This window comes from Salmo salar, chromosome ssa10, assembly GCF_905237065.1.
Source record: "Salmo salar chromosome ssa10, Ssal_v3.1, whole genome shotgun sequence".
Classification (NCBI taxonomy): Eukaryota; Metazoa; Chordata; class Actinopteri; order Salmoniformes; family Salmonidae; genus Salmo; species Salmo salar.
In genome coordinates, this window is record NC_059451.1 from 23,849,442 (window position 1) to 23,864,062 (window position 14,621).

General features: G+C 47.6%; 1 protein-coding gene across 1 annotated transcript in view; it reads right to left on the reverse strand.

Annotated features, from left to right (window-relative positions):
* Positions 1-14,591, reverse strand: part of rgl1 (ral guanine nucleotide dissociation stimulator-like 1) — a 37,681-nt gene extending 23,090 nt beyond the window's left edge. The window contains exon 1 of the mRNA XM_045687537.1: positions 13,963-14,591. Coding sequence (XP_045543493.1) covers positions 13,963-14,118 — 156 coding nt within the window. The 5' untranslated portion in view covers positions 14,119-14,591. The remainder of the gene's footprint in view (positions 1-13,962) is intronic.
* Between the last annotated feature and the right edge of the window lie 30 nt (positions 14,592-14,621).

Here is a 14,621-nt window from a genome sequence, read left to right on the forward strand (position 1 = left end):
CTGTTCAGGATGGTTTGAAGCTGCTCTGGTTAAGTGAAGAGGATCAAGAGGTCATTGTCAGAGAAAGTGTACTGTACTGTTTAGTGGATGTTGTCAGAGCTGTGTGTGTGTGTGTATGATTGTGTGCGTGTGTGTAAGCGCATGTGCTCGTGTCATAAAGAGTTCATAGAGCTCATAGAGAAGCCATTTAAGCCAGAAGAAGCCATTTAAGCCAGAAGAGATTAAACCAAAACAATAATTAGTGGAATTCAGAGGGAATTTAGGAATAATTACTATATTTTGTACATCAAGCTGGATGGAAATTTTAAGTTGAACCTTTATTTAACTAGGCAAGTCAGTTAAGAACTAATTCTTATTTACAAGGATGGCCTTTCATTAGCCTGATATGAGCAAAAAATAAGATTCATCCTCACTATTAAGGTATTGGCAGCTGTTAGAGCCAGAGATTCCAGTGGAAACTCTGTCATTGCATCATTACATAACAAGCAGTACTAGGAAGGTCCTGTCAGCATCCAATGCCGGTCTGTCTGTCTGTCTGTGAGACACAGGGAGGGATCACTTCCCCGAAGCCTCTACTCCCACTACTACTGTCACTATTGTGACTACGTTATGGCAGGTACACTTTGTGCCTGTGTGTGGGTGGGCCATGTGTCCTGCTATATGTGTCTGTGTGTAATTTACACTGTCCGCGCATGCAGATCAGTGTGTGTGTGTGTGTGTGTGCCTGTGTTTGTGTTTTTACCACACTATCCAGTAGGGAGTGGTATATATGTAAGATGGTGAATTTATCCGATGCAACGTGCAGGAGCCACAACGCCAGAGGAGTTGGTTGTTTTTATGACTTTATGATCTTCTATAGCTTTGTAAAACCTAAAAGCTGAGCAATCAAAGTTAAAGGTGCAAAATGCAGAAATTGCTCCGCCATTTCCTGGTTGCTAAAATTTGAATAGTTCCCCTAATTTCATTGGCATTGCATAGTGTAGAGAATCATTGTACCATCTAAACTGCTGTGAAATATATTTTCTATAACCAAAAATATTGTATTTTCAGTTGTTTGAAGCTGGTGTACAAAATAGAAAGTAAAAGACTCAAAAACAAAACTTAAGAATAGGAATCGTATAAATAGCGCACATAGAACAGATATACCGCCTCGTAGACTTGCTTTCAATGAGAATGACAGATCTACAACTCAAATTTCTATATGAGTTTGGTCAGGTCTCCCAAGAAGTTACATATTGCAGCTTTAAATGTCATGCTCCTTGCCCAAGGCCAAGCTCTTGCTGCGGGTGAATCTCTGATCCACCTCTACGCAGACGACACCATTCTGTATACATCTGGCCCTTCTTTGGACACTGTGTTAACTAACCTCCAAACGAGCTTCAATGCCATACAACACTCCTTCCGTGGCCTCCAACTGCTCTTAAACGCTAGTAAAACCAAATGCATGCTTTTCAACCGTTCGCTGCCCGCACCTGCCCGCCCGACTAGCGTCACTACTCTGGACGGTTCTGACTTAGAATATGTGGACAACTATAAATACCTAGGTGTCTGGCTAGACTGTAAACTCTCCTCCCAGACTCATATTAAACATCTCCAATCCAAAATTAAATCTAGAATCGGCTTCCTATTTCGCAACAAAGCCTCCTTCACTTACGCTGCCAAACATACCCTCGTAAAACTGACTATCCTACCGATCCTCGACTTCGGCGATGTCATTTACAAAATAGCTTCCAACACTCTACTCAGCAAACTGGATGCAGTCTATCACAGTGCCATCCGTTTTGTCACCAAAGCCCCTTATACCACCCACCACTGCAACCTGTATGCTCTAGTCGGCTGGCCCTTGCTACATATTCGTCGCCAGACCCACTGGCTCCAGGTCATCTATAAGTCTGCTAGGTAAAGCTCTGCCTTATCTCAGCTCACTGGTCACCATAGCAACACCCACCCGTAGCACACGCTCCAGCAGGTATATCTCACTGGTCATCCCCAAAGCCAACACCTCCTTTGGCCGCCTTTCCTTCCAGTTCTCTGCTGCCAATGACTGGAACAAATTGCAAAAATCGCTGAAGCTGGAGACTTATATTTCCCTCACTAACTTTAAACATCAGCTATCTGAGCAGCTAACCGATCGCTGCAGCTGTACATAACCCATCTGTAAATAGCCCATCCACTCTACCTACCTCATCCGCATATTGTTTTTATTTACTTTTTTGCTCTTTTGCACACCAGTAGTTCTACTTGCACATCATCATCTGGACATCTATCACTCCAGTGTTAATTTGCTAAATTGTAATTACTTCGCTACTATGGCCTATTTATTGCCTTACCTCCTCACGCCATTTGCACACACTGTATATAGACTTTCTTTTTTTTCTATTGTGTTATTGACTGTATGCTTGTTTATTCCATGTGTAACTCCGTGTTGTTGTTTGTGTCGCACTGCTTTGCTTTATCTTGGCCAGGTCGCAGTTGTAAATGAGAACTTGTTCTCAACTAGCCTACCTGGTTAAATAAAGGTGAAATAAAAAAATACATTTAAAAAAGGGCACAGTCAGTGCCCACTAACAGGTCAGGAACTGGTCCAACAGATCTTGTGACCTCTCAGCCATGCAGATTACAGTTTCCACTCTCTTGCTCATGTTCCTCCTCTCTCTTCATATCTCTCCTCCATGTTTCTACCCTCTCCTTCGCTCTCTCCCTCATGTTTCTCCACTATTTTCCTATCTTCTTGAGTTGCCCCCCCCCCTTTTCCATGTTTCCCCCCTCTTCTTGTCTCCCCCAATCTCCCTGTAGTGCATGTTTCTCGCCTCACCTCTCATTTTTCTCTCCCCCCTTTCTCTCCCGTCTTCTTCTCTCCTCCTCTTTCCTCCTCAAAATCAAATCAAATTGTATTTGTCACATGCGCCGAATACAACAGGTGTTCAATGAATAGAGTTAAGAAAATATGTACTAAATATAATGTACTAAAAATGAGGCTATTTCCCGGGGGGGTAAATGTAGACTTGGTGCTCCGGTACCGCTTGCCGTGCGGTCGCAGAGAGAACAGTCTGTGATTCGGGTGACTGGAGTCTGTGATAATTTTTTTGGGCCTTCCTCTGACTACGCCTGGTATATAGGTCCTGGATGGCAAGAAGCTTGGCCCCCCTATAGTCCACGATCAGCTCCTTTGTCTTCCTCACGTTGAGGGAGAGGTTGTTGTCCTGGCACCACACGGCCAGGTCTCTGACCTCCTCCCTATAGGCTGCCTCATCATTGTCGGTGATCAGGCCTACCACTGTTGTGTCATCAGCAAACTTAATGATGGTGTTGGAGTCGTGCCTGGCCACGCAGTCGTGGGTGAACAGGGAGTACAGGAGGGGACTAAGCATGCACCCCTGAGGGGCCCCTGTGTTGAGGATCAGCGTGGCAGATGTGTTGTTGCCTACCCTTACCACCTGGGGGCGGCCCGTCAGGAAGTCCAGGATCCAGTTGCAGAGGGAGGTGTTTAGTCCCAGGGTCCTTAGCTTAGTGATGAGCTTTGTGGGCACTATGGTGTTGAACGCTGAGCTGTAGTCAATAAACAGCATTCCCTTTGTCCAGGTGGGAAAGGGCAGTTTTGAGTGCGATTGAGATTGTGTCATTTGTGGATCTGTTGGGGCGGTATGCGAATTGGAGTGGGTCTAGGGTTTCCGGCATGATGGTGTTGATGTGAGCCATGACCAGCCTTTCAAAGCACTTAATGGCTACTGACGTGAGTGCTATGGGGGGGGGGTAATAATTTAGGCAGGTTACCTTCGCTTTCTTGGGCGCAGGGGCTATGGTGGTCTGTTTGAAACATGTAGGTATTACAGACTCGGTCAGGGAGAGGTCTCTGATCCATTGTTACCCTGTGAGGCCCTGTGTGAGGCTCTATCAGTGGCCTCCTGGCCTCATTAGCATAGTGATTCATACAGCCGGCCAGACTCCAGAGGAATGACATCATCACCACTGCCAGTAAACCCCACTAAGACACTGAGAGCCCATCCCCTCCCTCTGGATGGCCACCAGCTGGGGCTGCAGTGTCTTACAGAGGTCTTTGGGAGCACCGACAACATTACATCATGGCTTATACAGATTGATCCTAGAACTGCCCAGAGAAGAGTAAGATGAAATTGCTCCTAGATACTGAGGTCAGTTTTACATTTTCCCCCACCTAAGCTGATCCTAGATATGTGCCTAAAGGCAACTTATAGGCCTATCCAAAGCTTTCCGAGAGGCAATATTACAGGCTGATCCGGAGTGTTCCACAGTGTTCATCTGGGGTCAATAGGCTTGAGCCGCCCTCGGCACCAAAACAAGGATAATCCTCAGTTCTAGGCTGTGTTTTATGATGACTCACACTGTACTGCCATGTCTTATAGACATTACGGTAACTTGGGGTATCCCCAGTAGCCCTCCATCCCCACCCCTGACCCCCTGCCTATAAGCCCTAATTAAGAAGTGTGGGTCTGCCTGTCTGGCCTCCTGTTACAGTCAGAGCCATCTGTTTCTCATAGCTACTGTAGCACTACAATTCTGCTGAGATGAACACCCACGGATGCATAGAACCACTCACTCCGTTCTATATTGAAAACCTAGAAATGGACACGCTAGATCTGCAAACATTTTATGGCCTGAGGGTTCAGACTACAAGTGGGTGAGATGCTGACATGCCAGATTGCACTAGTGCTGACCATTCATATTAATAACTGTCCTGAGTACACCACCCTGCACTGCCCACTTGGACATCGGCCCCCTCTCTACCCTCTCCTCCACACACACACACACACACACACACACACACACACACACACACACACACACACACACACACACACACACACACACACACACACACACACACACAGTCTGCCTGCTCAGGCAGAACACGCAGTAAGCTGGGACACATGACTGGGATCAGGCTGGGGTGTTGTGGGGAGGGGGGGGGCTCACATTGTTTACCGCAGTCCTCTTGCACAAGCTGCCAGGGGCTGGGGTTTTTGTGGTGTGCAGTCCAGGTTTTGTTTGCGTGTGCATGATTTAGTACATCTATTTGATTTAAAAAAGGTTAGTGTGCTTACACAGCCTACAGCCACTGTACCACTATCATCCGCAGCCTGAAGCCCATCCAAATGTGTGTGATCAACATCGACCCCCCCTCACACATGCACACACAGCTGCTACAGTATCAAAACCACTCAGAATTGTGTCACCAGTAGGGGGGCACCATATTGCCTTGTGCCCCTATGGTCTGATGAGTTTCTGCCCCAGTTGAGTGATCTGACCCTCTGGTGTGATGTGTGATGCCCAGGCCTGGACTGGAGGATGACAGGGACAATAGCCAGACTATTGACTCTACACAACTTCTCTATGCCCCAATTAATCCAGGACCCATAATACAGTGTGAACCATGGAGCAGCTAGCTAGACTTGCAAGATGCTACCCAAGAGTGTGAAATTAATAGGATGCCAACAAAGAGGTGTACTTTGAAGAAAATATATTTAGTAAATGGGTCTGCAATATATAAAATCAAATCAAATCAAAATGTATTTGTCACGTGCGCCGAATACAACAGGTGAATACAGTGAAATGCTTACTTACAGGCTCTAACCAACAGTGCAATTTTTAAGTAAAAAATAGGTATTAGGTAAACAATAGATAAGTAAAGAAATAAAAACAGTAAAAAGACAGTGAAAAATAACAGTAGCGAGGCTATATACAGTAGCGAGGCTATATACAATAGCGAGGCTATATACAGTAGCGAGGCTATAGACAAGCACCGGTTAGTCAGGCTAATTGAGGTAATATGTACATGTAGATATAGTTAAAGTGAATATGCATATATGATAAACAGAGAGTAGCAGTAGCATGGGGGGGGATGGGGGGGACACACGACACGACACACACATTGTAAATAGTCCGGGTAGCCATTTGATTACCTGTTCAGGAGCCTTTTGGCTTGGGGGTAAAAGCTGTTGAGAAGCCTTTTGGTCCTAGACTTGACACTCCGGTACCACTTGCCATGCGGTAGCAGAGAGAACAGTCTATGACTGAGGTGACAGGAGTCTTTGACAATTCTTAGGGCCTTCCTCTGATACCGCCTAGTGTAGAGGTCCTGGATGGCAGGCAGCTTAGCCCCAGTGATGTACTACCCTCTGTAGTGTCTTGCGGTCGGAGGCCGAGCAGTTGCCGTACCAGGCAGTGACGCAACCAGTCAGGATGCTCTCAATGTTGCAGCTGTAGAACCTTTTGAGGATCTGAGGACCCATGCCAAATCTTTTTAGTTTCCTGAGGGGGAATAGGCTTTGTCATGCCTTCTTCACGACTGTCTTGGTGTGTTTGGACAATTCTAGTTTGTTGGTGATGTGGACACCAAGGAACATGAAGCTCTCAACCTGCTCCGCTACAGCCCCGTCGATGAGAATGGGGGTGTGCTCGGTCCTCCTTTTCCTGTAGTCCACAATCATCTCCTTTGTCTTGATTACGTTGAGGGATAGGTTGTTATTCTGGCACCACCCGGCCAGGTCTCTGACCTCCTCCCTATAGGCTGTCTCGTCGTTGTCGGTGATCAGGCCTACCACTGTTGTGTCGTCTGCAAACTTAATGATGGTGTTGGAGTCGTGCCTGGCCATGCAGACATGGGTGAACAGGGAGTACAGGAGGGGACTGAGCATGCACCCCTGAGGGGCTCCAGTGTTGAGGATCAGCGTGGTAGATGTGTTGCTACCTACCCTTACCACCTGGGGGCGGCCCATCAGGAAGTCCAGGATCTAGTTGCAGAGGGAGGTGTTTAGTCCCAGGATTCTTAGCTTAGTGATGAGCTTTGAGGCCACTATGGTGTTGAACGCTGAGCTGTAGTCAATGAATAGCATTCTCACGTAGGTGTTCCTTTTGTCCAGGTGGGAAAGGGCAGTGTGGAGTGCAATAGAGATTGCATCATCTGTGGATCTGTTTGGGCGGTATGCAAATTGGAGTGGGTGTCACGTCCTGACCAGTATAGGGGTTATTTGTTATTGTAGTTTGGTCAGGACGTGGCAGGGGGTATTTGTTTTATATGGTTCGGGTTGTGTGTGTGTATGTAGAGGGGTGTTTGGTTTATGTATTCCGTTTTTTTTTGTAATTGTTCTATGTTAGTATATTTCTATGTTCTGTCTAGTCTATTGTATTTCTATGTTTAGTTTATTGGGGTTGGACCTTCAATTGGAAGCAGCTGGTTATCGTTGCTTCTGATTGAAGGTCCTATAATTAGGAGTTTGTTTTCATGGGGTTTTGTGGGAGGTTGTTCGTTGCATAGCTGTGTGTTGCCTGCACGACTGTTTGTCGTTCGGCTTGTTTTTCATGTTTTGTTCTTAAGTGTTCTAATAAAGTGAATATGAGCAATCAAACCGCTGCGCCTTGGTCCATCCACCACGACGACCGCTACAGAACCTCCCACCTACCACGGACCAAGCAGCGGGGGAAGGAGCAGCAGGTGAAGAATTATATGTACTATCTGGAAACCTGGACATGGAAGGAAATTCTGGACGGGGCTGGACCTTGGCATCAGGCCGGGGAATACCGTCGCCCACTGGAGGAGATAGAGGCAGCCAAGGCGGAACGGCGCCGGTATGAGGCATTGTACGCGCCGATGGGGAAGCACGAGAGGCACCCCCAAGAACTGTTTTGGGGGGGGGGCACACGGGTAGTTTGGCTGGGCCAAGGGTGAGCCCTAAGCCAGCTCCCCGTGCTTATTATGGGAAGCATTTGGAGCGAAGAGTGCCAAAGTATGCTGTAGTGCGCACGATATCGCCCATGCGCACGCACAGTCCAGTGCGAGCGATCCCAGCCCCTCGCAAGTGCCGTGCTAGAGTAGGCATCCAGCCTGGAAGGAGGATGCCTGCACAGCGCATCTGGCCACCAGTGCGCCTCCTAGGCCCAGGCAACCCTACGCCTGCTCTACGCACGGCAACCATCAGGCCTCTGCACAGCCCAGTTCGCCCTGTACCAGCACTCTGCTCGTGCAGGGCTGCTATTACCATCCAGCCAGGACGGGTTGTGCAAGAGGTGCGCTCCAGACCTCCATTGCTTACCCATGGCCCGGTGTTTCCAGTTCCTGCTTCTCGTGCTGGTCCTGAGGTGCGAATCCCTAGTCCGGCATGTCCAATACCAACACCACGCACCAGGCCTCCAGTGCGTCAGCCCAGTCCAACTCGGCCTGTTCCTGCTCTCCGCACTAGCCCTGAGGTGCGTGTCTCCAGGCTGGTACCTCCACTACCAGCCCCACGCATCAGGCTTCCAGTGCGTCAGCCCTTTCCAACTCGGCCTGTTCCGGCTCCCCGCACTAGCCCTGAGGTGCGTGTCTCCAGGCTGGTACCTCCACTACCAGCCACACGCATCAGGCTTCCAGTACGTCAGCCCAGTCTCGAGCTCCTGAAGACAGTGCCCCGTCCAGAGTGTCCGACGACAGTGCCCCGTCCAGAGTATCCGGCAACAGTGTGCAGTCCAGAACTGAGTGAGTCTGCCTACAGTCCGGAACCGAGTGAGTCTGCCTACAGTCCGGAACCGAGTGAGTCGCCCTACAGTCCAGAGCTCCTAGAGTCGCTCTACAGTCCGGGGTCGACGGAGAGGGACATCGCTGTAGAGACATTGTGTGAGTGGAGTGAGCCAGGGGTGGAGCGGGGTCTGCGTCCAGCTCCTGAGCCACCTCCTGAGGGGGGAGTATTGGGGAAAGGGGGGTGTTGTAGGAGCATGGTGTAGGAGCATGGTGGCCACCCGCCCTTCCCTCCCATGTAATTTTGGGATTTATTTTGTTTTGGGGGGTTATTTTGTTTTTTTTGTGTGAGGTGCATCCGGGGTCTGCACCTTTGGGGGGGGGGGGGGGGTACTGTCACGTCCTGACCAGTATAGGGGTTATTTGTTATTGTAGTTTGGTCAGGACGTGGCAGGGGGTATTTGTTTTATATGGTTCGGGTTGTGTGTGTATGTAGAGGGGTGTTTGGTTTATGTATTCCGTTTTTTTTGTAATTGTTCTATGTTAGTATATTTCTATGTTCTGTCTAGTCTATTGTATTTCTATGTTTAGTTTATTGGGGTTGGACTTTCAATTGGAAGCAGCTGGTTATCGTTGCTTCTGATTGAAGGTCCTATAATTAGGAGTTTGTTTTCATGGGGTTTTGTGGGAGGTTGTTCGTTGCATAGCTGTGTGTTACCTGCACGACTGTTTGTCGTTTGTTTTGTTTTTCTTGTTTTGTTCTTAAGTGTTCTAATAAAGTGAATATGAGCACTCAACCCGCTGCGCCTTGGTCCATCCACCACGACGACCGTTACAGTGGGTCTACGGTTTCTGGGATAATGTTGTTAATGTGAACCATGACCAGCCTTTCAAAGTACTTCATGGCTACAGATGTGAGTGCTACGGGTCTGTAGTCATTTAGGCAGGTTACCTTAGTGTTCTTGGGCACAGGGACTATGGTGGTCTGCTTGAAACATGTTGGTATTACAGACTCAATCAGGGACATTGAAAATCTCAGTGAAGACACCTGCCAGTTGGTCAGCACATGCCTGGAGCACACGTCCTGTTAATCCGTCTGGCCCAGCGGCCTTGTGAATGTTGACCTGTTTAAAGGTCTTACTCACGTCAACTACGGAGAGCGTGATCACACAGTCGTCCGGAACAACTGATGCTCTCATGCATGCCTCAGTGTTGCTTGCCTCGAAGCGAGCATAGAAGTGATTTAGCTCGTCTGGTAGGCTCGTGTCACTGGGCAGCTCGCGGCTGTGCTTCCCTTTGTAGTCTGAAATAGTTTGCAGGCCCTGCCACATAAGACAAGCGTCAGAGCCAGCGTAGTACGATTCAATCTTAGTTTTGTATTGGGGCTTTGCCTGTTTGATGGTTCGTCGGAGGGCATAGCAGGATTTCTTATAAGCTTCCCGCACCTTGAAAGCGGCAGCTCTACCCTTTAGCTCAGTGCGAATGTTGCCTGTAATCCATGGCTTCTGGTTGAGGTATGTACGTACAGTCACCGTGGGGACGACGTCCTCGATGCACTTATTGATGAAGCCGGTGACTGATGTGGTGTACTCCTCATTGCCATCGGAAGAATCCCAAAACATATTCCAGTCTGTGCTAGCAAAACAGTCCTGTAGTATAGCATCTGCTTCATCTGACCACTTTTTTTATAGACCAAGTCACTGGTGCTTCCTGCTTTCATTTTAGCTTGTAAGCAGGAATCAGGAAGATAGAATTATGGTCAGATTTGCCAAATTGAGGGCAAGGGAGAGCTTTGTACGTGTCTCTGTGTTTGGAGTAAAGGTGATCTAGAATTTATTTTCCCTCTGGATGCGCATTTAACATGCTGATAGGAATGAGGTAAAACGGATTTAAGTTTCCCTGCATTAAAGTCCCTGGCCAATTGGAGCGCCGCCTCTGGGTGAGCGGCTGTTGTTAACAAATATGCACAGACCGCCCCCTCGTCATACCGGAGTGTGCTGTTCTTTCTTGCTGGTGCAGCGTATATCCCACCAGCTGAATATCCATGTCGTCATTCAGCAACAATTCGGTGAAACATAAAATATTACAGTATTTGATGTCCCGTTTGTAGGATATTCGTGATCGTACCTCATCTAATTTATTGTCCATTGATTGTACGTTTGCAAGTAATACTGATAGTAAAGGCAGATTTCCCATTCGCCGTCGGCGTATCCTTACAAGGCACCCCGCCATGTGTCCTCTGTACCTGCTGTCGCTCTCTTGCCAATGACGGGGATTTCGGCCTTGTCGGGTGTCTGAAGTACATCCTGCTTGTTGAAGAAAAAATCTTTGTCTAATCCGAGGTGAGTGATCACTGTCCTGATATCCAGAAGCTCTTTTTTACCATAAAATACGGTGGCAGAACCATTATGTACAAAATAAGTTACAAATAACGCAAAAAAAAACACATACTAGCACAATTGGTAAATTGGTAAATTATGTGACTGGAGGAGTCAGCCTTTTTCTGTACTTTTGGGTCAACACAGAAAGACAGTTCTATTTAGGACAATCAAGTGTCAGTTTCCTTCCCCGGACTGTAGCAATGGGAGGTTTGTTGAATGGCAGTGTTTTTACAGACAACCTCAGTTCTCCTCTTTGTCATAATAAATGACTCCATAACATACCCAACTCCATTGTCGTGTCATAATGGCACATGACTGTCAAGAAATGAAAGGTTAGCTAGAAAGGAAACATTTGAACGTCACATAAAAATAAAAGTGGAAGAAAAGAAGAAAAAACGGGAAGGAGGACTGCTTGGTCAGCTTTTCTATTTTTCCTTGGAAACCACATCATCATTGTGGATTTACTCTCGTGGTCTGCTATTGCTTCTGCTATTTCAAAGGCCCACTATCGAATGGCCCTGCTTGGTTTATTACCAGTCATTGGGTTTTGTTGAATATCGCCTGCATTCTAGTTTATTGAGCTGCGTGCTTTATCACCAAACTGCTCTGTTACACTCTCTGTGGCTGTGAGTGGAAAAACAGATCACAGTATCATCTTCCAGGAGCCAGGAGCCAGGAGCCAGGAGCTAGGAGGCAGCTCTATCTGTCTTTATGAGGCTCTAAGTCCCCAGTAACGTGGAACAGGGACACCTCAGCATTACATCTCTCTTTCTGACCTGCACTTTGAACCTGACGGCCATCATCCACAGACCACAGGACCACATAACAGCGCCATTAAAACACATTAGTTCAATCACTGCTTTACTTTATGGCTGGCCTGGTTTTGTAAGCGATCATTAAGAAGAGGAGAAGAGAGGAGGAGGGGGAGGGAGGGACACAGATAGATTACAACAATGCTTCACAAGCCAAGGGAGCAGAACTGTCAAAGTCTCAAAGTTCTACTGGACATAAATGCATAACAGGCATAAATGTTATGTAACTGTAGTCTGTAAGATTGGAGTAATTCTTCTCTTGTAACCACTAACAGGAGGAAAAAATGAAATACTAAATGTACCTGTGACATTCAAATAGATAGGGAGGAGAGAGTCTAATATAGGGAAACAGAGTGTGAATAGATAGGGAGGAGAGAGTCTAATATAGGGAAACAGAGTGTGAATAGATAGGGGGGAGAGAGTCTAATATAGGGAAACAGAGTGTGAATAGATAGGGGGGAGATAGTCTAATATAGGGAAACAGAGTGTGAATAGATAGGGGGGAGAGAGTCTAATATAGGGAAACAGAGTGTGAATAGATAGGGGGGAGATAGTCTAATATAGGGAAACAGAGTGTGAATAGATAGGGGGGAGATAGTCTAATATAGGGAAACAGAGTGTACTATCAGAGTACAGTGAGGTTGGCCATTCTCTGACAAACAATCAAACAAACACGATTCAGACTGCATTTAACTCACATAGGCTCATTGTTTGGTGTGTCAATGTCAAAACGAGCTTAGGCCTACTAGCCTACACACTGTGATTGTGTACATGTGCGTATGTACACAAAATCTGTGTGTGTATTATTATTTCGTGTGAAATCACAAATCTGTGTGTTTGGAATATGTATGTTTGGAATATGTATGTTTGGAATCTGTGTGAGCAGTGGTCAGTGGGAGAGGCCTGACGTCCGGCCTGGCCTTTCTGTCCGGGGAACAATGGGCGGAAACTGTCCAGCGAGTCGGGAAGAGACGTCAGCCAGGATGTCAGATAAGAGGACCAGTGGAGGACCATCACAAACATTCACAATGTCACACTTTATATTCACTGAGCACATGCAGACCTCCATTCAGATTATATCCATATTCACCATATCAACACTATGTACTTTAGTACTGAGGCACAGACCTACTACTAGTTGCCGTATCTACATTGCATACACAGACCACCCAAACACCTCTATTCTTAGATACCACATCAACAATGTTTAGGTAAATGCCAGATTCAAAAGATTCAGGGCTCACTATAGATACACAAAACATCTCCCTCATGCAAACACTCAAAGTGACATGGTTAATAAACTGTTATTACCTCTCTATAAACACACACTAATAGTACATCATATGTAAACACAACCATGATTCATGTTCCAGCTACATGGCTGATAGACTCTGATGTAACCACTTCTTGGTAGTTGGAACTTAAACTGTGTGGAAGGCAGCAGTGATGCAGGTTCCCTGAATGGATGGATGACCACTCAGCAGGTCAGTAGCGGTCAGGAGTGGTCAGAGAGAGAGACCGTGTGTTACCAGCGGTCAGCACTACCTACATGTTTCTGTGCAGCAGAACTGCTGACAGGGGCTAGAGACGAGGCTTCGCTTCCCGCTCAACAACAACCCCCCTTCTTCTCCTCCCCTCTTTCCCTCCTCCATTTCCTCAGAATCCCCACAACCACACAGATTGACCTTTGAGGAATAAACAGAGCTCAGCAGAAGTACAGGTCACACTTCTCTGCGAAGGTAGAGCTGTCCCCCTGTCTGTCTGCCATCTGCCATCACTACTGTACACAATCACATTGGACTGTTCCTTCTAGAACACTAAAGACTGTGGACATTGAATGGTCTGCCATCGTCTACTTTTCTGTCAATTTCCTGAATCCCTTTGTACAGTGTCTCTCTCACACCTCAGCCCGAACAATGAAACTACCAAAACGTATCTCCTCGAATTAGGCCCTGCAGACCTGAACACAGCATCACTGAGAGATTGAACACAGAGACAACTCAGACAGCGAGACAGAGCAGGAAAATGTATAGACCCACTTCAGATGAGAAGACCAGTCTATCGTACTGGAAGGACACAGCAGAAAGTGTGAAACAATGTTTCCCACCATAGACAGAGACACACAGAGAAAGGTACACGAAAGACAGCTACACACGCACACGCACACGCACACACCCACACACACACACACACACACACACACACACACACACACACACACACACACACACACACACACACACACACACACACACACACACACACACACACACACACACACACTCCGGTAGTGACTGACCCAGTGTCGGGGGCTGCTCTCTGGTGATCGAGCCTGGTACCTCTGCAGGGCCACCCCCCCCTCCCCATCCAGCAGAGAGGCCTCCATGTCGGAACAGTGTCCGTGGGGGCCGGGGGGCCAGGGCAGCAGGATGGCCAGAGGGTAGTGGGATATCATGGTGCCCCAGCGGCTCAGCGGCACTGTTGGCTGGGCTGGCAGGACATATTCTACTCTGGAAGGCAGCGCGAGGGTGCTGTTGGGGGTTCCTCTGGATCTCTGGTTCCTCAGTGTCTGGATCAGGGTGGTAGAATGTTGTTGTGGATCCACTGGCTCAGAGTGGGTGTTGTCCCTGGTCTTCTGTACCCAAAGGGCTCAGGTTTTATTCTGTTATATTCTCTGCCTGTGTGGTTCAGTAGGCTGGTCAGTCCTCCTGCTCCCAGGCTAGGTTGCTGTCTCTCCGGTCTTGCAATTCCCTCTTCGCTATGTTCCTGGAGGTGTGAGTGAGGCTTCCTCTCCAACTGACACCGTTTCCTCTTTCTCTTCTCCTTTAAACTCACTCCTTCTCTCTCTTTTCCCCTCAGTGTGTGTGGAGCTTGGCTGTAGCCTACCAGCTCTGACCAAATGAGTGATTCAATTCTATTGTCTATCTCTCCTTCTCTCCCTCGCTCCCTCTGTCTCAG